Genomic DNA, 27472 nt, shown 5'->3' on the forward strand with positions numbered 1-27472 from the left:
TATCTGAAGGGGGTGGATGAGTAGGACTGATTGGGAGAGGAGTGAAGATAAAGCAATGAGAAGTTTGAGAAACATTTCATCAATGTTAATTTTTTAAGGATGATTATGTAGTGTTATTGGAAGGACTCTTTCCACTGCCTCCCCAGTGCCTGGCACAAAGTAAGCCCTCAATAGATACTGAAATACATGAATGAATGGGGCAGGTTGGAGAGGAGGAAAGGAAGGGCACCAATCCAGACAAAGAAAAGAGCAGAGGCCCCTTGTACCAAGGCACTGAGCTAAGGAGAAAGTGCAGAGCCCTGTGAATTACCATGGTCACCCACCCTCGTGTCATATGGACCCCAAAGTGCCCTCCCTCCTCTTAGCCTCACCTTGGTAATAATTCCAAAGCAATGGAGAAGCTCTTTAAAGTGTGTCTTCAAGTAAGCACCTTGCTCTAAGTCCTGATTCAGAGTCTACTTAAGAAACATTCTTCAGGAGAGTACCAAGATGGCGGCATAGGTTAACGCCGGAGTTTGCTGCTTTGAACAACTACTTCAAAAGTGAAACCAAAAAACGGAAGGGACATCACCCAGAACCACAGGAACGCTGGCTGAGTGGAAGTCCTACAACTAGGAGGAAAGAGAAACGCATACGGACACTCAGAGGAGGCGCAGTGCTGAAGTCAAATTCTGAGGTGCGGAGTGCACGGAGCCGGCTGGCGGCGGAGGGCGCGGTTGGCGTTTTCAATCGGGAGGGAGTCGCAGACTCTGAGCTCCAGATACGGGCGAGTCTTTAGGGACCCAGACTCAAACGGGAGAAGCGGGACTGTCTGGCTTTGGTCAGAGCGAGTGTAGCTTTCTCTCTGAGCTTTGCAGTGGGTGCTGGGACTCAGAGAGGCAGAGCCCCTGGGGACAGGACTGAGAGCCGCCATAACTGCTCTCTCCAGCCCACCCTGTTGATCCTGTGCGACCCGCCCCGCCCAAGCCCTGCACACAGGCATTTGCCGGATAGCCTCAGGCAAAGGCTAGATTAGCACCTCCCTAGAGGACAGAAGTTCTCTCACTGCTGACACAGCTGATTCTCATAGCCACTTGGCCTGGAGGTCAAACCCTCCCTGGAATTAGCTACAACAATCAAGATTTAACTATAAGACTTCGAACAAAGACCACTAGGGGGTGCACCAAGGAAGCATAACAAAATGCGGAGACAAAGAAACAGGACAAAATTATCAATGGAAGATATAGAGTTCAGAACCACACTTTTAAGGTCTCTCAAGAACTGTTTAGAAGCCGCCGATAAACTTAATGAGATTTACAAGAAAACTAATGAGACCCTCGATCTTATATTGGGGAACCAACTAGAAATTAAGCATACACGGACTGAAATAACAAATATTATACAGACTCCCGACAGCAGACCAGAGGAGCGCAAGAATCAAGTCAATGATTTGAAATGCGAGGAAGCAAAAAACACCCAACTGGAAAAGCAAAATGAAAAAAGAATCCAAAAATGCGAGGATAGTGTAAGGAGCCTCTGGGACAGCTTCAAGCGTACCAACATCAGAATTATAGGGGTGCCAGAAGATGAGAAAGAGCAAGATATTGAAAACCTATTTGAAGAAATAATGACAGAAAACTTCCCCCACGTGGTGAAAGAAATGGACTTACAGGTCCAAGAAGCGCGGAGAACCCCAAACAAAAGGAATCCAAAGAGGACCACACCAAGACACATCATCATTAAAATGCCAAGAGCAAAAGATAAAGAGAGAATCTTAAAAACAGCAAGAGAAAGAAACTCAGTTACCTACAAGGGAATACCCATACGACTGTCAGCTGATTTCTCAACAGAAACTTTGCAGGCCAGAAGGGAGTGGCAAGAAATATTCAAAGTGATGAATACCAAGAACCTACAACCAAGATTACTTTATCCAGCAAAGCTCTCATTCAGAATTGAAGGTCAGATAAAGAGCTTCACAGATAAGGAAAAGCTAAAGGAGTTCATCACCACCAAACCAGGATTATATGAAATGCTGAAAGGTATCCTTTAAGAAGAGGAAGAGGAAGAAAAAGGTAAAGATACAAATTATAAACAACAAATATGCATCTATCAACAAGTGAATCTAAGAATCAAGTGAATAAATAATCTGATGAACAGAATGAACTGTTGATTATAATAGAATCAGGGACATAGAAAGGGAATGGACTGACTATTCCTGGGGGGGAAAGGGGTGTGGGAGATGCGGGAAGAGACTGGACAAAAATCGTGCACCTATGGATGAGGACAGTGGGTGGGGAGTGAGGGCAGAGGGTGGGGCGGGAACTGGGAGAAGGGGAGTTATGGGGGGGAAAAAAAGAGGAACAAATGTAATAATCTGAACAATAAAGATTTAATTAAAAAATAAATAAATAAATAAATAAATAAATAAATAAAAAGATTTAACCACAAAAAAAAAAAGAAAAGAAACATTCTTCAAAACACCCAGAAAACACCCCAAATGAACATCTAGTTGCTTTGAGCCAGCCGAGAAAATTCAAGCATTCTCAATGGCAACCTTTCCTTCCCAGCAGAGATAGTGACCATTCTTCCACTTCGGTGTGTTCATGGTTAACCTGAGAAAACCTCTGATAATGACTGTTGAAACTACTGGGAAGTCTTCTCTCTAAAGCAGACCAGACTGGCTCAGACAGCACGTTTGTTTCAGTTCCACTGGGCTCTGCTGCTAAGAAAGCATCGCCCACAGCCATCTGGGTGCTCCCAGACTCCTCGCAGTGCAGATCCTCCATTTGAGTTGGTGTCTCACTGAATTTGTGGTGCTTCAAAAGTGCAGCTATTTTAATTGCATACAAAATGTTTAAAGGGCGTAAATACACTGCAGCATTTGGAATTCTGATTGAGGACCAATAGAGAGGTTAGGCAGTGAGTTTACTGCATACCAGGCTCTGCTCTAAGCACTTTGCAAAAATTAACTCACTCTCATAACAACCGTAGGACCTAGGTACTCCTAAGTACATTATTCTCCCAGCCCCCATTCTTACAGATGATTATTATCACGCTCATTTCACACATAAGAAATGTGGAGAAACCAAGATGGCGGCATAGGTAAACAACCACTTCAAAAATACAACTAAAAGATGGAACGGACATCGCCCAGAACCACAGGAAGACTGGCTGAGGGGAAATTCTTCAACTAGAAGGAAAGAGAACAGCATACAAGACTCAGAGGAGGCACAGTGCGGAAAATACAAAGGTGCGGAGGTACACGCAGAGCAGGCTGGTAGCTGAGGGCGTGGTTGTCATTTTCAATCAGGAGGGAGTCTCAGATTCTGAGCTCCAGTTCTGGGCGAGTCTCTAGGGACCCAGACTCAAACCGGAGAAGCGGGACTGTCTGGCATCGGTTGGAACGCGAGGGCAGCTTTCTCTCCGAGGTTTGCAGCGGTTGCTGGGACTCTGAGAGGCAGAGCCTCTGGGGACGGGACTGAGAGCAGCCATAACTGCTCCCTCCACCCGCTCTGTTGATCCCGTGCGACCTGACCCGCCCAAGCCCTGTGCAGAGCCATTTGCCAGATAGCCTCAGGCAAAGGCTAGATTAGCACCTCCCTAGAGGACAGAAGTTTTCCCACTGCAGACACAGCTGATTCTCACAGCCAGTTGGCCTGGAGGTCAAATCCCCCTAGTATTAACTACAACAATCAAGGCTTAACTACAACAAGACTGTGCACAAAGACCACTAGGGGGTGCACCAAGAAAGCATAAAAAATGCGGAGACAAAGAAACAGGACAAAATTGTCAATGGAGGATATTGAGTTCAGAACCACACTTTTAAGGTCTCTCAAGAACTGTCTAGAAGCCGCCGATAAACTTATTGAGATCTACAAGAAATCTAATGAGACCCTCGATGTTGTGATAAAGAACCAACTAGAAATTAAGCATACACGGACTGAAATAATGAATATTATACAGACTCCCAACAGTAGACCAGAGGAGCGCAAGAATCAAGGCAAAGATTTGAAATGCGAAGAAGCAAAAAACACCCAACCAGAAAAAAAAATGAAAAAAGAATCCGAAAATACGAAGATAGTGTAAGGAGCCTCTGGGACAGCTTCAAGAGTACCAACATCCGAATTATAGGGGTGCCAGAAGATGAGAGAGACCAAGATATTGAAAACCTATTTGAAGAAATCATGACAGAAAACTTCTCCTACCTGGTGAAAGAAACAGACTTACAAGTCCAGGAAGCGCAGAGAACCCCAAACAAAAGGAATCCAAAGAGGACCACACCAAGACACATCATCATTAAAATGCCAAGAGCAAAAGACAAAGAGAGAATCTTAAAAGCAGCAAGAGAAAGACAGTCAGTTACCTACAAGGGAGTACCCATACGACTGTCAGCTGATTTCTCAACAGAAACTTTGCAGGCCAGAAGGGAATGGCAAGAAATATTCAAAGTGATGAATGCCAAGAACCTACAACCAAGATTACTTTATCCAGCAAAGCTCTCATTCAGAATTGAAGGTCAGATAAAGAGCTTCACAGATAAGGAAAAGCTAAAGGAGTTCATCACCACCAAACCAGTATTATATGAAATGCTGAAAGGTATCCTTTAAGAAGAGGAAGAAGAAGAAAAAGGTAAAGATACTAATTATGAACAACAAATATGCATCTATCAACAAGTGAATCTAAGAATCAAGTGAATAAATAATCTGATGAACAGAATGAACTGTTGATTATAATAGAATCAGGGACATAGAAAGGGAATGGACTGACTATTCTTGGGGGGGAAAGGGGTTTGGGAGATGTGGGAAGAGACTGGACAAAAATCGTGCACCTATGGATGAGGACAGTGGGGGGAGGGGGTAAGGGCAGAGGGTGGGGTGGGAACTGGGTGGAGGGGAGCTATGGGGGGAAAAAAGAGGAACAAATGTAATAATCTGAACAATAAAGATTTAATAAAATTAAAAAAATAAAAATAAAAAAAGAAAAGAAATGTGATGCACAATGAGGCTAAGTGACCTCTGATTTCCTCTTCTGGTAAGGGGTAACACCAGGCTTTGCACCCAGGCAGTCTGGTGCACAGATCACCCTCTTAGCCACGACATCTCACTGCCTCTCTACATGCATGTCCTTGTGGAACTGAAATGAAGACGTGCTGCCTGACTGGGAACACACAGGCACCTTAGTTTGGGGGCTTCTGTTAATGGGTTTTGTACTCCCACAGTGCTGAGCAACCAGGAGGTGCTTCACAGCATGTATAGATTGATGACAATTTTTTCCAAATGTATGCAAATATCCCGCCTCCATTGAGCCTTAGTCACGGTGACACTTATGGGATGCCCAGGGGAATTTTTACTAAAAGACTCATGGGTGTAAACAGAAACCAGTTAATGTTGAGAGATTTTGTCATCATTGGCCATCAACTATTTTTTAATTATTTTTTTCCTGATTTCAAAAGTAATACACAGTCATGAGAAAAATTCAAACCTTGCTGAAATATATAAACTATTCAAACATTTAAGTTAATCATATATAACATTAGGACAGTATCTAAAATAAAATAATTGAGAGAGGGTCCCAGGATTTGACTTGCTTTGTAAGGGCTTAAATATAAAAAAAACTCTCCCTTTTTTAAGGGTTAGCTTGGGAGGCAGGGGTTCATAGAGTAATTTTTAAGTTGTCTATAAATGTCTCTTTAGAAGATAAGTCTATTGAGACATGTATAAGAAGATGAGATAAGTTCATTGCTTTTTTTTTTTTTTTTTTAGTTCATTGCTTTTTTAGGAGCTAACTGAACTTATATAAATGCTCAGATAGGTCCCTCAGAGCATTTTTAATGTTAGGCTAGAATGGGAACTACTTGGATCTAAAATATATGTGTAATCCCAACTATTTGCTTTTGAAAATTAAGAGTGAGGGTAGGCCTCTGTCTTCAGGATCTTATCTTTCGTCCATAGCCATGGTTGCTCCTCAAATCATGTGCCATGGAAGGATCCCACTAGCTCGAGAGCTTTCTGGTCCTGCTACAACTGACATGGCGAAGAGGGCACGGGGTGGCTCAGTGAAGACCTTGGGAAACTTTGGCTTTACTGCTTACTAAAGTGGGAGCTCCTTAAACTCAGAGTGTGTCATCATGCTCTTATTTGTCAGCAGGGGCAGTGCTACTGTTCCGTCTCTTTCTTAAGGCCATCAGGAAACTATATGAGGTCAAGAAGATGAAAAAGCTTTGTAAACTCTTCCTGCAGCATGTGCAGGTTAGAGGGCGAGGCGATTGTTCCTCACTGCTTGAGTATCTGCCTTTGGGAAGAATTAGTCTAAGGTGGAGAAAAGTGCACTCTGAAACCTAAAATCTTAAAAAAGGAAGTTAATGGCTCAAACAAATGTCAGATTTATTTATAAGTGGTAATTAATGGAAAATGAACTTGATGTACTGAGCAGTCAGAGGAACATTTGGGTTTCAAATCCTCTCTACTCATCATCTCTCCTTGAAAGGAAAAAATGGAAGAAAAGAAAAGAAGGAAGAGGGGAAGGAAGGAGAGAGGGGAGGAAGGAGAGAATAAGAAAAGAGCAGAAATAAATAGCTCGAGGCCAAAGGCACCAGAGAGAACATATTTGTTTGTCCAATTCCTCTTGTTAGACTGAGATCCTCCAGGTTGGAACTGGATCTTATTCATCTTTGTGTGGCACATCCTAGAGACTATTTAGGATGAATCATATGGCATTGCCATTTTTATAGACAAAAACAGTCTAATATTGGCAGTGCCATATGAGTCAACCCCCAATGTTAGATAAAGATACAAGAGATCTAAGGGTTATATTCACTCAGCCAGTTTTAACCTGTTCCCATAAATGACTCTTTCCCATATCTAGGACCTGGCCAGAGAGGTGGGATTTCCCTTGAACTGTCTGTTTGACCCTTAAGATTCATGCCTCTCTTTTAAGGCTGCCTTTGGTGTTCTCTTGAACTTAACAATGTCTAAATATTAAGTACATGCTGTACTAATGTCCCTTTCTTATGGTCTTCATACCTCTACAGAAGAGGCATCATTATGAGCCAAATTTAAATTTCCATTTCAGTTGATAGATATAATAGGCTCTAGTCAAACAAATAGATGTTCTTCACTATGGTGTGTACAGATTTTTCTTTCCTCCCTCTTATTCCCTCCCTTCTTTATCCTCCCCCTCCTCTCCCTCTTTTTCTTCCTTCCCTCCCTTCCTTCTTTATTCCCAGCTCTGCTCTAGGCCCAGGTGCAGCAGGGAACAAAGCAGACACAATGCCTGCCCTTTGAGCTTACATCCTAGTGTGTCCACTAGGATATAAAGCATAATGGCCATTATAATAGTAGTCACTTATAAATGTTAATGTCTTTTCTTCCCATGCCCTTCTAGTTTTCTGAAGATTACATCTGTGTGTATGTGAGTGTGTGTGTGTGTGTGTGGGGGGGGAGGCAGGGAGGCCAGCAGAAACAAGTTATTTGGTTCATGTTGGTCAGGATTTCTCCATCTCAGCTCAGCACAATGCCATTTTAGGCTGTAGAATCTTTTGTTGTGGGGACTGTTCTGTGCACTGTAGGATATTTAGAAGTATCGCCGCCTCCATCTACTAGATGCAGTTATACCCTCCAGGCTTGACAACCAAACATGTCCAAACATGTCTCTAGATATTGCTGAATGTTCCCTAGGAAGCAAAATCACCTCCTGTTAAAAACAACAGCCTCTAATCACCCATTGAATAATTAAATATTTCAATTTATAAACATGTTGTCAGGTACTGTGTACACTTTGCCTGTGGTTATAATATATGTTTAAATATATATAAAGTCAGGGCATATACAGAAAAAGAAATCAGCAAAATATCAAATTAAGCTATACAATCAACCCATAATTATCCATGAAGTGAATAATGATTTAGATAATAAGAAAGTTATTTCAGTCACACAATTGCCCTGCATTAGATTGTTTTCCTAAATATGGTTGGTTTAGACTCATCATATTAATAGCAGTCAATTTCCTGGACACACACTGGCTAATACAAGTGTGCATGAAGAGATACAAATGTGCATGGCAAGAAATTGTTTGGTTTTCTTAAATGTTCGTGGATACCCACAAAGTGCTCACTTTAACCACAGGTTATTAGCAAACTTAAGAAGTAATAGCAACTTTCATACTTACAGGTGAATTAATGACTTTAGTCCCCGGAAAGTATGTCTTGAAATGGACTTGATGTTGTTGTTTTCTATGAATCTGCAATAGGTTATAACATTTTTGTCAGACAGCTGTAAAAATCTGAGAGCACTTGTCCTGAATCATTATGTTAAAAAATGTTTTTGTTGTTTTTACTTACAAATACTCTAAATGTGGAAGACCAATAAAAGCATCATCACTGATCACATCAAAGGAGTTCGATGTGAATAACCTGCCCAGAAAAAGTACACAATGAAAATGGTTAAACTGACAGATTGTCAATTTATGCTGCTTTATCTCTCAAAGAAACGAGTGGGAGTTGTGTACAGAAAAATGTCTTATGTCTGCCTTCTAAAGTGTTATTTATTTAGGTATTTTTTGTAGCTTTTTAAAAAATCCCCAGTTATCTCCTCACCAAATGCTCATCCAGGAAGGCGGGCTTTGTGGCCCAGTCCTCACAGCGATGGATGTCACATGCACTCGGTAACTTTTTGAGATACAATTTGGGCACTATGACAGCCAAATCAACATTTTATGCATTTTCATAAATAAAAACACTAGGAATTTTTTCTTTGCCCTAAAAACTTCTGAACATTCTGACCAGCCCAAACAATGGTGCTTCTGGGTTTTAAGCTGCTATGATATCTCTTAGATGAGCCATTGACACTGGATCAATGAACATCAACTAACCTCCTTCTATGAAAATAGAACAGGAATTTCAGAGGGAAGGTGGGGGTGGGGGTGGGAGATTAACTGGGGAATGTATATGCATATATGCATAGCCCATGGACACAGACAATAGTGTGGTGAAGGCTTAGGAAAAGTGGATGCAGGGGGGAGGGGATCAATGGGGAAAAAGAAACAAAAAAAAAAAACCCCAAAGGGGACATCTGTAATACTTTCAACATAAAGATAAATTTAAAAAATTAATAAATAAACTTAAAAAATAGAACAGGCTGAAGGTGTGAAATAATGAGGTGTAGGAAGAGTCTTAGATCCAGTTTATTACTAAATAGCTGAAAAGAACTAACTTGAACAAATTTATTTGCAATTTCAAAATCCACAAGGATTTGGTTTCAAAATTACCAATGAAAGGGAACATGAACCAGCAGTCCTCACACCCTGCTGAACTCTTTGGAAAACTTGCCGATTTTCTGAATGGGAGGCTTAAAAGAGGTGATCATAGGCTAAACAACACGAAGCAGGTTTTTGATTTTTAGAGTGAGCATTAATTTCTGGAAATCATTAGATAAAGTATTGATACAAATGAAAAATAAGTTTTTAAATGTACTGATGACAAATTTATAACGGGTTGAAATGACATTCAGTCTACATGTGAAGTTTCTTGTGCAGGGGAATCTCATATTCCACCTGTAACTATTGTCCAAAATGTGACCATGATCTTGGACAGACCAGATGTTAGACATGATTTCACAATTCACATCTCATATATACTGTTTAATTGTACTATTAAAAGTTCAATATTCTCTGTTATTATATTTTTGACCTTTACTTTTGTAGTCTAGCGATTAAAAATAACACACACTAGCTAGTTTAGTGACTTCATCTCTCTGAGCCTGTTAACTAATGAGAGTAAAAGGAGGAGACCTCACTTTCTGAACATTTATGAATAGCTTATTTGATATCTGGAATTGCTTCAAAATAATCAGGGGAGGAGACAGCAGTGGCTTAGAGGTGAATTGAGCATGAGGTGATAATTTTGAAGCTGAAAAATGGGTACACGGAAGTGAACTTTACTGTCTCTACTTTTTATATGCTTATATGCTTGAAATTTTTCATAAAAATGGGGGGAAACATGAACCAAGCAAACGAAACTAGATGATCTCTTGCACTTCTTCCTAAATTATCAATCCTGGAGTGATGTTGTATTCTCTTTTACTTTCCTCCCTCCAGTGTCATAGCTTTATACTCAAGTAATTCACCACTGAAAAGTCAACACTGATGAATAGTCATACATTAGATGCCTTTAGTTATTAAAACAAATTCAAGTGTGTATGATTTTAGTCACAACTTTGGCAATTGCCTCCTCTTACTTCATGGTTCTGTAAAACAAGAAGATTACGTGCCCTTACTCCAAGATAAGCTAACATCCAAAGACTTCCTGAGGCTCCAGATTTTCATTTCTTTCTGTACAGACAGCATCAGGGATGGAGAGAATGGAATAAGGCAGAATTAGATACAGAGAAATACTTCCCATGCTCACTGGTTTGCCAACTGTCCCGTGGGTGGACCAGCAACTTCATAATCATGCACTTCAAGTCACCAGAAGAAATAGCTTCTCTCACTAGTTCCCCTTATGTTGAATCAGATGTAAAACAGAGTGGGAAATGTATATTAGTGGGCAGAACCTGCCCACACATGTCAGGGAAATAAAACAGGTATTTCCACTAGAATTTGTATCTGTTTGTTCATTGCTTATCCCTAGCATCTATAATACTACATGTGCCATAATGGACACTGAATAAATATTTGTTGAACAAAGAGGAATTCACTCTACATTAAATTCTGGGCATTACCACATTACTAGGTTGAATTTTCCTTAGAGCAAGGACTTATCTTATTTGCTTTTGTGTCCCCAGCCCTGAGCACAGTTTCTGGCTGAATAATGTTTGTTGAACTAGATTTCAAGGATTAAACCTCTGGTTAAAACTTAAACTACATACAAAAATATGAATGACTTCTACAAATTTAAGTCCAGGGAAAGAAAACACAGCACAATAAAGTATCTCCAATAGTATAGAACCTATAAGATAATCCTATCTAATAAAAGAGAAACATGGTAATTGGCGTACGACCGCTACCCTTCCCATTGGCTAATCAGGGTGATATGCAAATTAACTGCCAGCCAAGATGGCGGCCGGCAGCCAGGCAGCTTGAAACTAACATGAGGCTTGCTTGCTTCAGTGACGGAGGACTGCAACGTTCCCCGCCTGCCGCTGCAGGCCTCTGAGCTGCAACTCTAAGCAACTATGTAACAAATATAGAAGCTAAACAAAACCCCAGAAACCTGTTTTAGTCCGCAGGGCTTCAGCCAGCAGGATCGCAACATTGTAAGCAAAGGCCAGAATCCGCCGGGCTTCAGCCAGCAGGATCGCAACATTGTAAGCAAAGGCCAGAGACCTACTTTCAGCAGCAGAGGCCTAAGAGCTGGAGCCAAGCCTCAAAGCTAAAGCTGGCCCAGAATTAAAAAAAAGAAAAGAAAAAAAGGAGCGGTTGGGAGCTTCAGTCACCCCCAGCCTGAAAACAGCCCTCAGCCCCTCACCCAGACTGGCCAGGCACCCCAGTGGGGACCCCCACCCTGAAGGGTGTGTGACCAGCTGCAAACAGCCATCATCCCCTCACCCAGGCTGGCCAGGCACCCCAGTGGGGACCCCCACCCTGATCCAGGACACCCTTCAGGGCAAACCAGCTGGCCTCCACCCGTGCACCAGGCCTCTACCCTATATAGTAAAAGGGTAATATGCCTCCCAGCACTGGGATCAGCAGAGCTGCGAGGCCTCCCGGCACCAGGATCAGCGTGACAGGGGAAGGCGCCCCAACCCCCTGATCAGCCCTGCTCTGTGCCTGATAGGGGGGAGCTCCCCAACCCCCTGATCACTCTGCGGCTCTGTGTGTGACAGGGGGCGACACCCCAACCCCCCCACCCCCCACGGGCCTGCTCTGTGTGTGACGGGGTAGAGCCATAACCTCCCCATCGGCCCTGCCCTGAGTGTGAGAGTGGCGGCGTCCCAACCCCCTGATTGGCCCTGCTCTGTGCGTGACAGGGGGTGGCGCCACAACCTCCCCATCGACCCTGCCTTGAGTGTGACAGGGGACGGTGCCCCAACCCCCAATCGGCCCTACCCTGAGCGTGACTGAGGGTGGCATCACAACCTCCCAATCACCCTGCTCTGTGCATGACAGGGGGCGGCGCCCCAACTCCCCAATTGGCCCTGCTCTGAGCCCGACCAGGGGCTGCACCTAGGGATTGGGCCTGCCCTCTGCCACCCGGGAGCAGGCCTAAGCCAGCAGGGCGTCATCTCCCGAGGGGTCCCAGACTGCAAGAGGGCACAGGCCGGGCTGAGGGGCCTCCCTCCCCCCGAGTGCACAAATTTTTGTGCACTGGGCCTCTAGTATTTATATAAGCAACAAAACCCAGCAAAACTGATTTATGCTGGCAGAAGTTAGGATAGTGGTTACCCTAGGAGGCAAGTAGTAACTAGAAGGAGACACTAAGGGAGTCTTTGGCAATAGTTGTAATGTTTGGTTTCTGGGTGCTGGTTATAAGAATGTTCACTTTATTGAAAAATCATGGCAGGGGATGAGTTAAATAGGCAGAGCACAGAGGATTTTAGGGCAGTAAAAACACTCTGTATGACACCATAATGATGAATACATGTCATTATACATTTGTCCAAACCCATAGAATGTACAACACCACGAGTGAACCACAATATAGACTATGGACTCTGGACGATAATGTAGGTCCACCAGTGGTAACAAATCTATCACTCTGCTGGGGGAAGTTGGTAATGGATGAGGCTATGCATGGGTCAGGGTAGGGGGTATATAGGAAATCTCTAAGCCTTCTCAATTTTTCTGTGAACCTAGCACTGCTCTAAAAATATGAAGTTTTAATTTTTAAAAGTTGATATGTATACTTAGGGTATATGCACTTTTCTTTATTTTTAATTTTTTTAAATTGATTTCAGAGAGGAAGGGAGAGGGAGAGAGAGATAGAAACATTAATGATGAGAGAGAATCATTGATTGGCTGCCTCCTGCACACCCGGCACTGGGGATCGAGTCTGTAACCCTGGCATCTAGCCTGACTGGGAATCGAACCATGACCTCCTGGCTCTTAGGTTGACACTCAACCACTGAGCCACACAGACCAGGCCTGCACTTTTATGTATATGATATTTCGATAAAAAGTTTTCTTATAAAAGTGAAAAATTTTCCCTTTGTCTGAGATAATAATGAATATCAGTCCTTCAATTCTAAATTCAGTTGTGGTTTTCTGTGGACAAGGATTCCATGGATAAGGATGTGTAAAATTATACATGCATTCTAAATCAGTTGAGTGGGCTATCCATTTTATTATCCCCTGTAAAGCTAAAAAGACTCAACAAGCGCATGTCCTATAAAGTGGACGAAACTCTGATCCTTAATATATTTTATGGATTCTTCTGAATATGTTTGATTTCAATATTATGACTTGTTTTTGTATCAGATATGTTAAAGAATCCCACAGTCCCGATTAAGAAAAACTGTGCCCACTCCATCCCATCTGCACAAACAATAGACTTGGGGCAGCCCATGTAGCTGTGTTTTATACCATACAACCTCTTTCTCTCTCCTCAGATTATCAGGGCAAAAAGGACTCAGTTTCTTACCCAGAGTAGCTAATTCTGAGGTTGGTCAGCATGGCATAGCCCAAGTAGCCTGGGTCAAAAAGATGAGTTGGACTAAAAATGAGTCCCTTCATGGGGTTTAGGAATCAGCAGAGATAGAGCCAGCTGGCAGAAGGGCTGAATAGAAAGGATGCCGTTGGGTTGAGTTAAATCCATGTCACGCAGAAGTGTGTACAAGACACACTTAGGAGAGAGCACAATGTGGAGGAGATGTGTGTGCAAAAGGGAAGTGTGTGTGAAGGCTGGAGCAGGGAGCCCTCTAGATCTGTGTTCCAGTACTTCTCAATCTTGGTCACACTTGGAATGACCTGGTGAGCTTTAAAAATACTGGTACCTGTTCTCAACCTTAGGGATTCTGGTTATATTCTATGCCTGGGGAGCAGAGGACAGAGAATGAGGATCCAGCTACATCAGAAGGAGGTCAAAGCTAAAGCTGCCCATCATCCAGCAGAGAGGCCAGAGATGGGGGTCCACAGAAGTGAAAGTACTGGACAAGCACATGTGTGTCCTGATTGGTTACTGAATCACTTTCCTACCCTGCTTCTCACCTCTTTTAGGGACTAGGAAGGAGCACTCTGAAGGTAGCCTTGGTTATAATTCCCACACGGCCGTGAATCCTCTGAGTGGCCTTGAGCATGTCACTCCTCCTCTCTATATCGTCAAATCAAAGGTCTAGACTAGATAACGTTTTAGGTCACTTCTAACTTGAGAGATGCATGATTCGTTACTTGCAGCGTTGTGGGCTTCATTCCTGGAATAGTAGCTATGGGCTTTGCATGGGGAGTGGTAAGTCTACAGATGGCTGCATGGGAATGGTAACCCGGCTGATAAAATTTCTCTTTGTCTCAAATCAGACTGCTCAAATGGTCACGCCAGGGTCCCATGGCTCTAATGACACCCACTTCTTTAAATTCTGTCTAGTCATCTGTGACATCTTGATTACCATCAGAATTGTCATTGGCCCATGGGTGGGCTGTATCCTGTCTTCCAATCCAAAGCAGATTCTCCTGTCTAAGAAGGGGAGATAATTTAGGGGGCTGTCCCATACAGTATCCTCTCCCTTCCCACCTCAGTGAGGACCATTCTGGATGAAGAAGAGAAGAGTGAGCACCAGGCTGTCACTGAAGACCGCATTGATTAGATATAGAATAAAGAATCTAGTTTCTAATCTTGTAGCTGCCACTTATTATGCACATGAGGCATTAAGTAGGTGAATATATTTCATCACCTGTTAAAATAAGTATTGTAATAACAAAAAGACTTCCTGGAAGATTTTTAAGACTTGCATGAGATGATGTATATGAGCCTGTCTCCAGTGCTTCTGCCGAAGAATATCTAAGCAGATTGACATGAAATGTCAGGGCTGGATGAACTCTAGATACAGTGAAGGACTTTAGTTTTACTGCTAGGAAAATGGTTCAGTAAGACTGTCACCTGCCCAAGGGGACTGTGATAGGCACCACCATGGAATTGGCAACCACGGGCAGTGTGAATAAACGTGAGTGTGCATACTTCCAGGTACATATGTGTGTCTGTATGTTTATATGTGCATTATATGTAGATTAGAGCAAGATGCACAGGTTACAGCTGTTGGAATATTTGTGGGCACAGCTAGAGGACTTGCCAACTTGTTTAGAGTTGCCTCTGCCTGAATGATTCACTTTGGTTGTTACTAATATCCTCCTTTTTCCAAAAGAATAGGGATGGTTGAATGATAATTAATAATAGGCTGATGACTTTAGTTAAATGTGCACAGTAAGTTCAGGTACTGTGGGAATAACTTGAATAATTTACATTTGAATATTTAAAGATATGCTCTCAAGATAGGAAAGCATTAAAATGGAAAGCATCACACAGCAGCACATTGCTTCACAGTTCTTTTTGACTCTGGTCCTTGAAAAACATTTTCAGTGTAATTCAGCTGATCTTTTAGTCTACTACCACCTCTTCAACCTGGGTTGATGGGGAATAAATAATCTTACTTTTAGTTCCACATAAATCTGAGGTGGGGGCACCCCAGAGAGATATATAGTTAATTTCCTCGTTTTTTAGGTGAGGAAAGTGAGGCCTGCAGAAGTTAAATGACTTAACCCATGTCAGGAGCAGGGCCAGGATGAGAATGTAGGTGTTAGTTTTGCAAAGATTCCCTTACAACTATTCTTGGCATGCCCACCAGCAAAGATCTGAGTACGGCCCTCCCTCTTTGCTTTCAGTTATTACCTTTCATCCCAGGGCAGTCAAACTTTTCCTTTCTAGAAGTTGGCATAACTCCTAGTAAACAGCCCATCTCCCAGTGTTGTAAAAATTCAATCTGCATCGCCCTGGTCCTGAAACACCAAGAAGGGACTTCAATTTTATCTAGAACCTGTTCTGTACTATGCCTCATCCTTAGCAGCTTACCACCTCTGAGGATCTGAGTTCTCATTCAAAGCCTCAAATGAACACTATACTGTAGGTTTTATATTCTCCACTGAGAATATATTCTCACTGAGGTGAGAGAGGTAAGGTAGTATGAAGCTTGTAACTGCAGAGCTGGGACTCTATGCTCAGGCATGCTCTTCCCAGGGTGGCTGGTAACAGTCCTGGGCAAGTCTGTGCTTCCTCTTTTTAGTCCCATCAGATCAGCCCCGCATCTGCTGCAAACCTAGAAGAGCCTTGCCCAGTAGTCCCAGAGTGTATGCTCTGGAATGCAAGATCTTTTGGGGTAGAAAGGTTTTACATGAATTAATTAATTGATTAATTGATTAATTAGTTAATTAATTTGGGAAAAGTGAAGTTAATTGAGGTTATTACTTACTCGCATCTTTCTATCCTTAAGTAAAACGAGACTCTTCAGAAGGAAACTAAATATGCAGTTTCCCAGTCTTATGGAAAATGGGACCCTTTAATCTTTGAGCTTTACATAAAACGAATATTCCATGGAATGCATCCAGGGAAATGTTGGTTTAGCTGTCTGGGAAATAGCTGTGATGGAACCCACCCCATACAAAAACAGTGAGATTGTCTATTTAAGCTCAGGGGTCTTTTTCCTAATGAATAGGCTGCCAGTGAGAGTCTACGTACATCTAAAGATGGAGCATCCACTGGGAGGTCCCCAAAGAATTGGTGTGTGCCGAGCTGCTTAACCAGGTGGACAGCCTGGTGGTGAGGCCTGAGCTCCCGATACCACACTTCATGAACCCGCACTAACCGAAGTGCCAGTTACTCCTTGTGTGGAGACAGATGGCTTAAGGTAGCTTTTAGGATGGGTTTCTTTCTACCTGCCTTAAGCTCTGCTAGCAAGACTTTCTAGAACAGGTGAAGTATAAATCATTAAGCCAATAAATAAAATGACTACCAAAGGCATAGATTCCCTAAGTGTAGTCCACAGAACCAATATGGGATTTTAAGAAAAGCGAAACAACATAAAATAAGTCCAGATCCTTTTCCATGCCAAGGTTCATAGCCAAGCAGGGAGAGAAAGTGCAGTTTTCCAAATTTATGTGAGCATAAAACCCTTTTCTCTCAAGACACCTGTTTGATGGGACACAAGGTTAGAAAACATTGGCCTAAGGTGTAACTTTAAAGTAAATGAGTCCTTTTTCTTTTGCTCTCTTCCCCTCTCTCTGTCTCTCCCTCTCTCTCTGTCTATCCCCACTCCCTCCCTACCCCTCTTTCCTCCCACCCCCAGCCCCTGGGACCATAGCTTACACATACAAATGAGAGTTGAGTCCTAGGGAAACCACATGTTCTTGCCAGCAACGCTCCAACTCTTTGAAAGGGCTTTTGAAACTCCTTTTCAGTAACTGTCTGCAGGAATCAGGACACATTCTCCTGAATACCCTCCTTAGTGGCAGAGGCTGACCCTTTGAAAGGGAAATTGATTTGGGGGACAGAACTATGCAAAGTCAAGCCCAGTGACTCATGTTCAAGAGGAAATAGAAGTGGTTAAATTGAGGATGTGGATTTAAGCCCCATTCTGTCAGTTATTAGGGGTGTAACATTGAGGAGGTTACTTAACTCGTCTAGGACTCAGTACTTTACCTTCAACATGGAGATAATCAAACCCCGTCGCAGGGTTATTGTGATGGAGAAAGAAAAGACAAGATATATAAAGTGCTTAGCATCAGGCAATATAAAAATGAGAAATGCCCTCTAATGAAACTTCACTGCTTTAAAAAATTACATGGCTTGTATACTGGCAGTGAAGACAATTCTCAAAGAAGGATCTAGAAATGGTAGCCACAGAAGTACAGGCGGAAGAATCTATGGCCTCCTACAAGGAGTTCTCTGTAAGTCAAGAGTTCTTTGTACATATAAATTCTAACCTGTTTAGCTTTTTTAAGTCTCATTGCTTTTTAATAACATTATGCATAGGCAGACACCTGCCATCTTGCCATGTAAACGGGCCCAACATTTCCTTTCCACCCATTGCCCTGCGGGAGAGATACTGAAACATTGTGTTATCATCAACCACCATGTAGAAGTCCCGGTAAAATCCCAATGCTTGGGAAATTGGGAAGTACATTATTATTTTAATAATAACTTCGTGCCCTAGCCAGTTTGGCTCAGTAGTAGAGCATCAGCCTGCAGACTGAAGGGTCCCAGGTTCGATTCCAGTCGAGGGCACATGCCAGGTTTCGGGCTTGGTCCCCATTGGGAGGCATGTAGGAGGCAGCCGATCAGTAATTCTCTCTCATCATTGATATTTCTATCTCTCTCTCCCTCTTCCTTTATCTCTGAAGTCAATAAAAACTATTTAAAAAATAATAATAACTTCGTAATAGCCAATTTCATATTATGAAAAATTTCCAATTAACAATCTAATTTACTGGTTTGTTAGAATTGATACAATAAATTGTGTCCATTTCCTTAACAAGACCATTTTCCTATATTATATTATAGTAACTGTTTGTGAAATAAAATTTTAAGCTAGGAAGAGACTGTAGTTAATTAAATGTGAAGCTCTCAGATGCCAACTTATGTTTTGTTTTGTCTTTATCCTGTTTCAAAATCTGCTTCCAGATTTCTGCCTTCCCCTGAAAATTAGGAAAATATGGCTTCATGTTCATGTACCACATTCTCATTAGCAATAATTGTTTGGGGCCTGAGGATGCCATTTTTATTTTTATTATTTATTTATTTAATCCTCACCTAAGGACATGCTTAGAGAGAAGAAGGAAGAGAGAGAGAGAGAGAGAGAGAGAGAGAGAGAGAGAGAGAGAGAGAGAGAGAGAAACATTCATTGGTTGCCTTCTGTACTTTCCCCTACTGGGGATTGAACAAGCAACCTTGTAGTACACAGGATGATGCTCAACCAACTGAGCCACTTTCCTGGGCTAGGATGTCATTTTTAGATAAGACATGTCTTCTCTGGCTTATTGTATTCACTACCATTCTCTATTGTTTTATACCCAGCTGTTTCCTTCATTTACCTTATCACCCCAATCCCCATTGGTATTTGAGAACCATAATTTAATCTAGCTCTGGTATTTTACACATATAACATCTGAGGCCCAGGAATATTTTGTGACCAACCCATGGTCACACAGCCCATTAGTGGCTGGACTGGATTTCAAACCCATCTTTCATGATTTCTAGTTCAGGCCTTTACTACCCTACCACAGAACCACTCATCTGAAGACTGGCCATTGCTAATCTTGTAAACAACATTTGATCTGTTTTACAAAATGTGGTGCCAGTTGTTTTATTTCAGCCCTTTTCCCTCTACCCCCAAAAGGTAAATTGTTTATGTTTTCCCATGAGAAGTAGTTGAAGGAAAGATTGCTTAGCAGGTTCTGATGGATACCTACGTGTGGAACAGCAAAAATTTCAATTTGGGATTGTAAGCAAACCCAGCCTACATGATCAGGTGCTAATTTGATGTTACGGTCATTCAAATTAAAGTGATCTTCAGATATTATAATGAAAGCGAATGTTTATCAAGTTATAGGAACTGTGCCAAGCACTTTACATGTATTTTTTCACATAATTCTTACCGTAATCTTATGTAGTAGGTACTATGGTTATTCCCCATATTGTAGATAGAGATAATGGGACTTGGTTAAGCTCATCTAAAATCAAGAACTAGAGTGGGGATTGAACCCATGTTTATCTGACCACAAAAACCTTTGTTCTTTGCTACTTGCCACATTGCTGGCTCACTAGGGTTAGTCATTTTGATACCACAGCTGTCACTGTAAAGCCCTTGCAATCATTCTGTAGCCTATTGCAGCCGCAGGATCAATAATTGGCAAGCACTGCCATCACCACCATTCAACTGAATAACATTTTGAACAAAACAAGATAGCTTATCAAGACTACCTTACAGTACTTTACAATACAGGCAGAACATAATTTACCCTTTTAGAGATCACTGCCAGCTGAGAGCTGTCATATCAAGGTGGGAGGGAAAGATGCCACTTATCTTTGTGTCCTTCACAAAGCCCAGCGCTGTACTTGTTGCACAGTGGAACCCCAAATGTGTTTGCTGAAATGAGAAGCTTTTGATTTCATTTTGTTACTGCTTGCAGCTAAACAATGAATAAGTACTTGTTTTATCTAAGCAAGTATAATTAAGTCAAAAAGGAAATTATCCTGAGTTAATGAAATTTTTTTCATCTTCATAATGCTTACTTAACCAGCATTTCCCATAGGATGTCCTATCAGATTGGAGAGAGGGGAATTCTGCTCTTCATAGGAGAGACTAGTCAGCCTCCAAAATCAAATGAAGAACATAAGAGGCTAACCACACAATACAATATACAGCTGACGTATTATAGAATTGTACACTTGAAACCTATATAATTGTATTATCTAAAGTTACCCCAGTAAGTTCAATTTTAACAAAAAGAACCTAAGAGCCTAAATATGATATTTTTACATGTCACAAGCATAAAGGAAGTCAGAGTGGGACAAAAAAAGATTCCACCAGTGGGTCTAAGGACAGGCTTTGGACCTTGCCTTCTAAGTTCTGACACATTGGAAATCTCTAAGATGTTTGACGCCATAATGTAATAAGCAAATATCTCCTCGCATTTTTTTTGGTTCAGACCATTTTCTAACCTCCAAACTAATAGTTTCTATGAAATAGAAGAGCAAAAACCAAACATAGGAGTGTGAACACAACCAAGACTATCTACTGATAGAAAAACAGGAGTTTTAGTATAAAATCTATGAAACATGGATTGAATTCAACAAATATAATGTGTCCCCAAAAATGTATAATATGTCCCCACTTTGAATAATTACAAAGGCAATGTCTATTAAAATACATTTCATTTTCAAAATTGAGCTATCAGCTGTTAACCTGTTTATACATTTTGCGGGGGACGCCCTGTATGTGGTTAGCAAGGTCTAGGCTTCCAATATCCAGGCTCTTATCTAGGAGCTTAGCTCTAGGCAATCCTTCATGAGAGACATAGGCAGATAAGGCACAAATAGCTCCAAAATGACAGAAAGTACTAGAGACATCAGCTAAGCCCATCGAACATGAAAAAACTGAAGCCAGGGAATTAGGTACTTTAGTCTGTTTTGATCTTCGTGCGTGTGTGTGTGTGTGTGTGTGTGTGTGTGTGGTGTCAATATTGTCAGAGAGGACTCTGGACAAATAGCCAAATTCTGTTCATATCATATCAGGTGTTCAGACATTCTGTTTCTAGGAACCAATTAAAGGCTTCAAGCCATGGGGGTGACATGATGAGATCTGTATTTTAGGAAGGTAACATTAAGGAAGTGGGTAGGATGGGAACTGGAAGTAGGGAGACCAGTGCAGAAGCTCCCACAACAGCCTGTGACACAATGAGTGCAGCCTCAGTTAGGGCCATGGCCCTCAGGTGCAGAGGAGGTGACAGATTCTCCTGCTGTTCCAGAGGGGACTTGTCCGGTTGGAAGTGGACAGTTAGGGAGAAGGGACAGGCAACTCCTAAGTTTCTTGCCTGAAGAATTGAGAGAATGAATTACTTTCAGAGAAAACATCTGTTGTACAGGGCTAGTTTGCACAGTTACAATTAATTAAACAGTTAAAAATCAGCCCTGGCCAGCATGGCTCAGTTGGTTGAGGGTTGTCTTATGCACTGAAAGGTCACCAGTTCAGTTCTTGGTCAGGGCACATATCCAGGTTGTGGGTTTGATCCTGGTCAGGATACATGTGGGAGGCAACCAATTAATGTTTCTTTCTCACATTGATGTTTCTCTCTCTCCCCGCCTCTAAAAAAACAGTAAAAACATATATTTTTTAAAAATTTAAAAATCAAAGCTATGGGTCACTGGGAAAATTGTAGACAAAACAGCCTAGATGATTAAAATTTTTACTTCTTGGTCCATTGTACTTCTTGGTCTGTGGGGGCATCAGCTCTGCACAAACTGAAGCATGCTCATCCATAAGAAGCTAATAATTCCTCTAGAAGCCCTCTTAGCCAATAGGTCTGGCTTGAGTAGTCATTGAAGAGTGCTACATTTTTCTTATATTTGTAATATAAAGATGAATAGAAAAAGAGGCTAATCCTTATAAAGGTGAGATAGGCCATGGATAGTTTTACCTGGACAAATTATATTTTGAAGTACTAAAGTATAAAACTTTAGTAAGGATGGATTTATTATTTATCTTGTTCATGTTGTTAGCATTTTTATTTTCAGTTTTGATATTTTATGGAGTATGAACTTATGTTGATTGTGGATTAATAAAAAAATAAATAAAATTTCTCCCCAGAGGGGTCAGTTCTATTGCTTCAAATGAGATAAAATCTTATTAGAATAAATAGAAATTTTTTTCTGGTCACACTGAATTTTTATGTGCAGATTTTTTTTAAGCATCTTACCAGCACCAGCCCTGTAATTTACTTCCTGCAAATAGAACCCTCTCTCTCTTTTAAAAAATGTTTCTTTTATTAAATTTATATATATATATATTTTAATTGATTTCAGAGAGGAAGGGAGAGGGAGAGAGAGAGATAGAAATATCAATGATGAGAGAGAATCATTTATCGGCTGCCTCCTGTAGGCCCCTTACTGGGGATCGAGCCTGCAACCCACGCATATGCCCAGGTTAACTGGAATTGAACCCAGAACCCTTCAGTCCACACGCCAATGTTCTATCCACTGAGCCAAACCAGCTAGGGCTAGAAGTCTCTTAAGAGTTGGAGGCATTTATGTTACTAAAAATGTTATAAACAAATGGCAAAGTGGCCACATTTTATACTCTTAAATTTGAATTTTACTTCTGTAATGAGTATGTATCATTGGGGATTTCAGTCTGTAGTTGAGAAGAACAGGACTGTAATTGTGAAAAGACATTCATTTCTGTAAATTGCATTCATTACAAGCATCACTCCCTATCACGAAAAGCAAACTAGGATGAATAATTGTTCTCACTGGATATGTTTCACAACCTGACCTGTGGAAAACATCAATGGAATTGCATTTTCTTGGAAAAGGTTGTTTAAAATAATAAATTAGATATTTTAAAAAATATATGTTTTATACAACTAACCTGATAAATTTTTATTGGATAATTTTATTCCTTCTCTCCTCTCTCTACTAAGTGTCGGCTTTTTGTTGTTGTTATTCTCCCACACACACTGTCAGCCACGGCCTATCAGGATCTTTTCCCCAGACACTGTGTGTAATTTAAGGAGAAGCCATGTCTGTTTCCCTCAGTATCCCAGGCTGACATTTCCAAAAGTACTTCTCATCATGTCTCTACAGAAGGTCTGAAAAAGCATTTGGGGCCATAATGAATTTATCAGATTGTTAGAGTGGGTGATGGGAATGGGACATTTCCCTGCTCAACAACAGGCAAGAAACCAATTGACTTTGTATGTCAATCAAGCAGAATTGATTCTGAGGTTTGTCACTTTGCAGGATATGACAGGCCAGTTTGGTAATCTGTTACAAATGCTATTAGAATTCATTGCAAAAGTCATGCAAAGGTAAATTAGGGCCCATTGGTCATCTTGTCCTAATGGGGGTGGCAGCCCATAGCGGGTTTTCAGAGCACTAGATGGCTCTGTGTCACAGAAGAACTCTCTTTGTCTGTGAACTATCCATATCCACCACTGCTATGATTACGGCGCAGTTCACATTTGGAGCCTTAGCATTTATTTCTTCAGTGAAAATGAACTTACTATTTCCTCAGGAAAGATGGGAGGAAGCAGAGGACGCCGGGCAGGAAGAATGGGAGCAAAATCTTTCAGAAACAGGGTCCTGGAGATTAGAGACAGACTTTGACCCCTGGCCATTCTGCATAAGATCAGTCCCAGCATAAATCTGTCATGTGGAAGTTAGCCAATGTGAGTTAAGTAAGGACCTACAGGGTAGGAATTACTCTCCCTTTTGTTATTTCTGAAACCTGAACTGCTTTCAGAAATAAGGGCTGGAATGTTCCATAGGAACTCGGAGCATGGGACACAGGGGCATGGCACACACTCTGTGTGGGCTATTTAAAAACCAGTTCCTTGGCCTCCCTCTGTGATTCTAAATACGTGTAATCACATTACCCTGCAGCAGCCGGGAACTATTTCTATAACGTTGTCCAGCATCTGTGCTTGCCGAGGCTGGTCCACCCAGCAAAAGCAGAGTGGAGATGTGCTCACTGATTAGGTTGATCAATTCAGGCTTTCGGTGTCAGAGCTGAAGTCCATCTAGTGTAGGAATATCAGGAGTATGTGTTGACTGACACCTCTTGAATTTTAAAGACTTATCTATTTAACTATCCAGGGAGGTGGGAGGGATGGGGGGAGAGGTGCCCTAGCTCATCAAAAGGATGCTTTTTACTTAAAAAAATTATTAATTTTAATATATTTTTATTGATTTCAGAGAGGAAGGGAGAGAGATGGAAACATCAATAATGAGAGAGAATCATTGATCAGCTATCTCCTGCACATCCCCTACTGGGGATTGAGCCTGCAATCTGGGCATGTGCCCTGACTGGGAATCAAACTGTGATCTCCTAGTTCAAAGGTCAACACTCAACCAATGGGCCACACGCAGCCTGGGCAAAAAGGATGCTTTTTAAATGAGCCATTTATTTATTTAAAAAATGAACAACAGCACAATTTATCACTTTCTCAGATACAATCAATTCTTATTGTATGGAAGGATCTCAGCATTGGAGACTTTGATACTTTAAGTGCTAAAAACTATCTTTTTGGGGTTTGTTCAATATGCTAACGCTTCCCCTAATCATATCACTAGCCATTAATCAAACACATAAATCCCTTAGGAATATTCTACTAATTGTTAATCATTCAAAGACATTAGCTAGTAGAAGGGCATTAGCCAACACGGTTACATAATATCAAAACACCTGATCATATCTGTGAATTAATAAAGTAATCAAACCAGTTTTGGCATTTCATATAGACAAAACAATAGATCAAGGGATTTTTTAGCTTTATGTAAACATTTAAAACCCTACCATTTATAAAATGTGTAACCAAATAATCTGAACAATAAAGATTTTTTAAAAATGTGTAACCATTTGACCCTATGCCAAACATTTTATCTACTAAAATCCTATTTATCTCTGATAACAATATTTTAATGTGTTATCACTTCCATTTTACAGATGAGGAGACTGAGGCTCAGAGAGATTTAGTCATTTGCACAAGATTACAAATCTAGTTTCTAGTAAGTGGTGATAAAATTTACACACAGATCTCTCTAATTTCAAAACCATGCTGTTTGCCTCTCTGTGTATAACCTCACACAGCCAAAATGGCTAGTTAAGGAGAGAGAAAAAAAAAATCTTGGGTCCTCAATCATGCAGTTAAGATAACCAAAACTCAGTTAGTCGACAATTCCCTCCTGAAGCATGTTAACGACAGCCCGATATGTTGCCTGACATCTAAGCACGGGGGACCTTTTGACTTCCACATGGTCCTACTCTGAGAACTAGCACTTCGATAGCCAAACATTACACGTTAGAAAAAAAAATTGTACATGTGACATTATGCCTGTGGAGAGACCTGAGTCAAATATTATTTTTTGACTATTTTGAGACATAGACTGAATATGTAGTTCCCTCGTGGCTAACTCAAAACACAACAGCAGAGATGAATCCTTTGCACTACCCTATATTATTTTCTTTCCCTTCTTGCAAGGGAACTAATTATAAATTAGATAAGATTAGAAAACAATCTTTCCAGAATGAATCTTTTACAGAATTACCTAGAAAGAACCAAGTCCTCCGTCCCCCCCCCCCCCCCCCCCCCCCGCCACCCCCATGGTAAATCACACAGAGTAGCAGCCTGCCCCAGATCCCTGGGAGACAACATCTTGAGCACATATGTTATGCTGGGTTCTGTATTGACTAATTCAAAAACTCCAGGGCAAAATAACCAAAGTTCCCAAGTCAAAAATGAAAGTAAAATAGTGGAATGAAATTGGAATCATTGTGGCAACGTTCCCACAACTTCATACATAGCCATGAAAGTAGACAGCATTACAGGTTAGCAAATTTCCCATTGCAAGAATCAACCTGCACCGTTGGTGTCACGCTGCAAACAAACCCCTGGACCTCTCACTTTACTGATAATCTTTTTCTCTCCAGAAATATAATCACATTCAACAAAATTAATATCAAGATTGTTTTACTAGAGGGCTTATCCAAATATATGCTATATTAAAAATAGTTATGATATAAATATTTCTCACAAGAGCTGCAGCGATGGTGTGAATAAAAAACTCCCTTCTGAGATTTCAGTAAAACCAGATCTCACAAAGGATCTGAAAGAAAACAAACAGACAGACGCACACAAAGAGACACACACACAGAACAAACCTTGTGTTAATCCAGTTTAGCAAAAACAAGTCACTATTCTGACACTATTTTATGAAGTACCATACTGCTCCTTCCCAGGTGAAGTAGGAGAAACGAATCTGCTACAGGTTCCTCATAATAATGTTCAAGGGTGGGGGGTTCCTAAGCATGTTCCGTAGCAGCTAATCAAAATCAAAATCTCTAAATGCAGCAAAATGTTAGCACTGTCAAATGGCCAAGTGTGCGAGAGGAATCTCTCTCTCCATGCCCTTCTACCAGTACATACAAAGCCCCAAATACACTGGCTGGAATTTTTAAATCGTAAATTAGATAGCAAATGCTTACGGGCCTTACAATGAGATAACATCAGGAGGCACGGTGCGTGGAATGGATCTGGCATTCTCACATAAAGCATTATCTTTGGTACAAGTACACACGGCAGGGCATTTTGGCTTCGCTGGTTTCTTCCCCTCAGTCAGCAAGAGCGCAGATAAGAGACATAGGAAATAAGCAATTCTTTTCAGGGGGATGCAGGCATTTCCCATCCTTTGGCTTCTCTCTGATTCCACGCAGTCGGAAAAATCTCCCCAAACATGAACAGGGCTTCTGGAATTCAGCTGGTGATTGTCTTGCTCTGAGATCAGGTCACATAGGAGTCCACCCTTTCCCTTTGCCTCTGTATCTCTGCTTTTCAAAACGGGGACCTGCAGCTGATTCGTGAGCTGCTCCTCGATCCAGCAATGCACTGCTCGGGGAAGAGACCTGTGAGGTGCTGCGAGATGGGAGGGATCCAACTGCCAGAGGAGAGAGCCGACTTGCATCACCAGGAAAACACTGAGCGCAGACCAGCCTTCGAAGGCAAAGTGAAGTGATGTAACAGAAAATAAACAGCTTTCTGCTTGCACCGGGAGGCCCTGTAATTGTTACCAAAAATAGGACGGCGTTCTGTCTTATTAGTGAGTGGGTGGGCGGGTGGGTGGCAGCAGTCATCTTGCATCGGAGCTCGGCAGTCTCAGAAACCTCTGGGAATTTGCTTTTCGTGTGGCAAACAACCCAGTCAGAAAAACTGGCTTTGGACCCAGCCCTGGCTGGAAAAATGAAGTTAAATCAAACTCCCTCTCTCCACAGCATTTGGCTAAAACGTTGGTCTTTCTTGCTGAATT

The 27472-nt window shown here is 41.5% G+C and overlaps 1 protein-coding gene across 1 annotated transcript in view; it reads right to left on the minus strand.

Annotated features, from left to right (window-relative positions):
- LGI1 (leucine rich glioma inactivated 1) overlaps nt 1-27190 on the minus strand; it is a 40225-nt gene extending 13035 nt beyond the window's left edge. The window contains exons 1-4 of the mRNA XM_036336557.1: nt 26664-27190; nt 26204-26275; nt 8318-8389; nt 8146-8217 (exon numbers count right to left, since the gene is read on the minus strand). Of these exons, the coding sequence (XP_036192450.1) occupies nt 8146-8217; nt 8318-8389; nt 26204-26275; nt 26664-27130 (683 nt within the window). The 5' untranslated portion in view covers nt 27131-27190. The remainder of the gene's footprint in view (nt 1-8145; nt 8218-8317; nt 8390-26203; nt 26276-26663) is intronic.
- Nucleotides 27191-27472: the final 282 nt, after the last annotated feature.

Source organism: Myotis myotis, unplaced genomic scaffold (assembly GCF_014108235.1).
Source record: "Myotis myotis isolate mMyoMyo1 unplaced genomic scaffold, mMyoMyo1.p scaffold_m19_p_15, whole genome shotgun sequence".
NCBI classification, from domain to species: Eukaryota; Metazoa; Chordata; class Mammalia; order Chiroptera; family Vespertilionidae; genus Myotis; species Myotis myotis.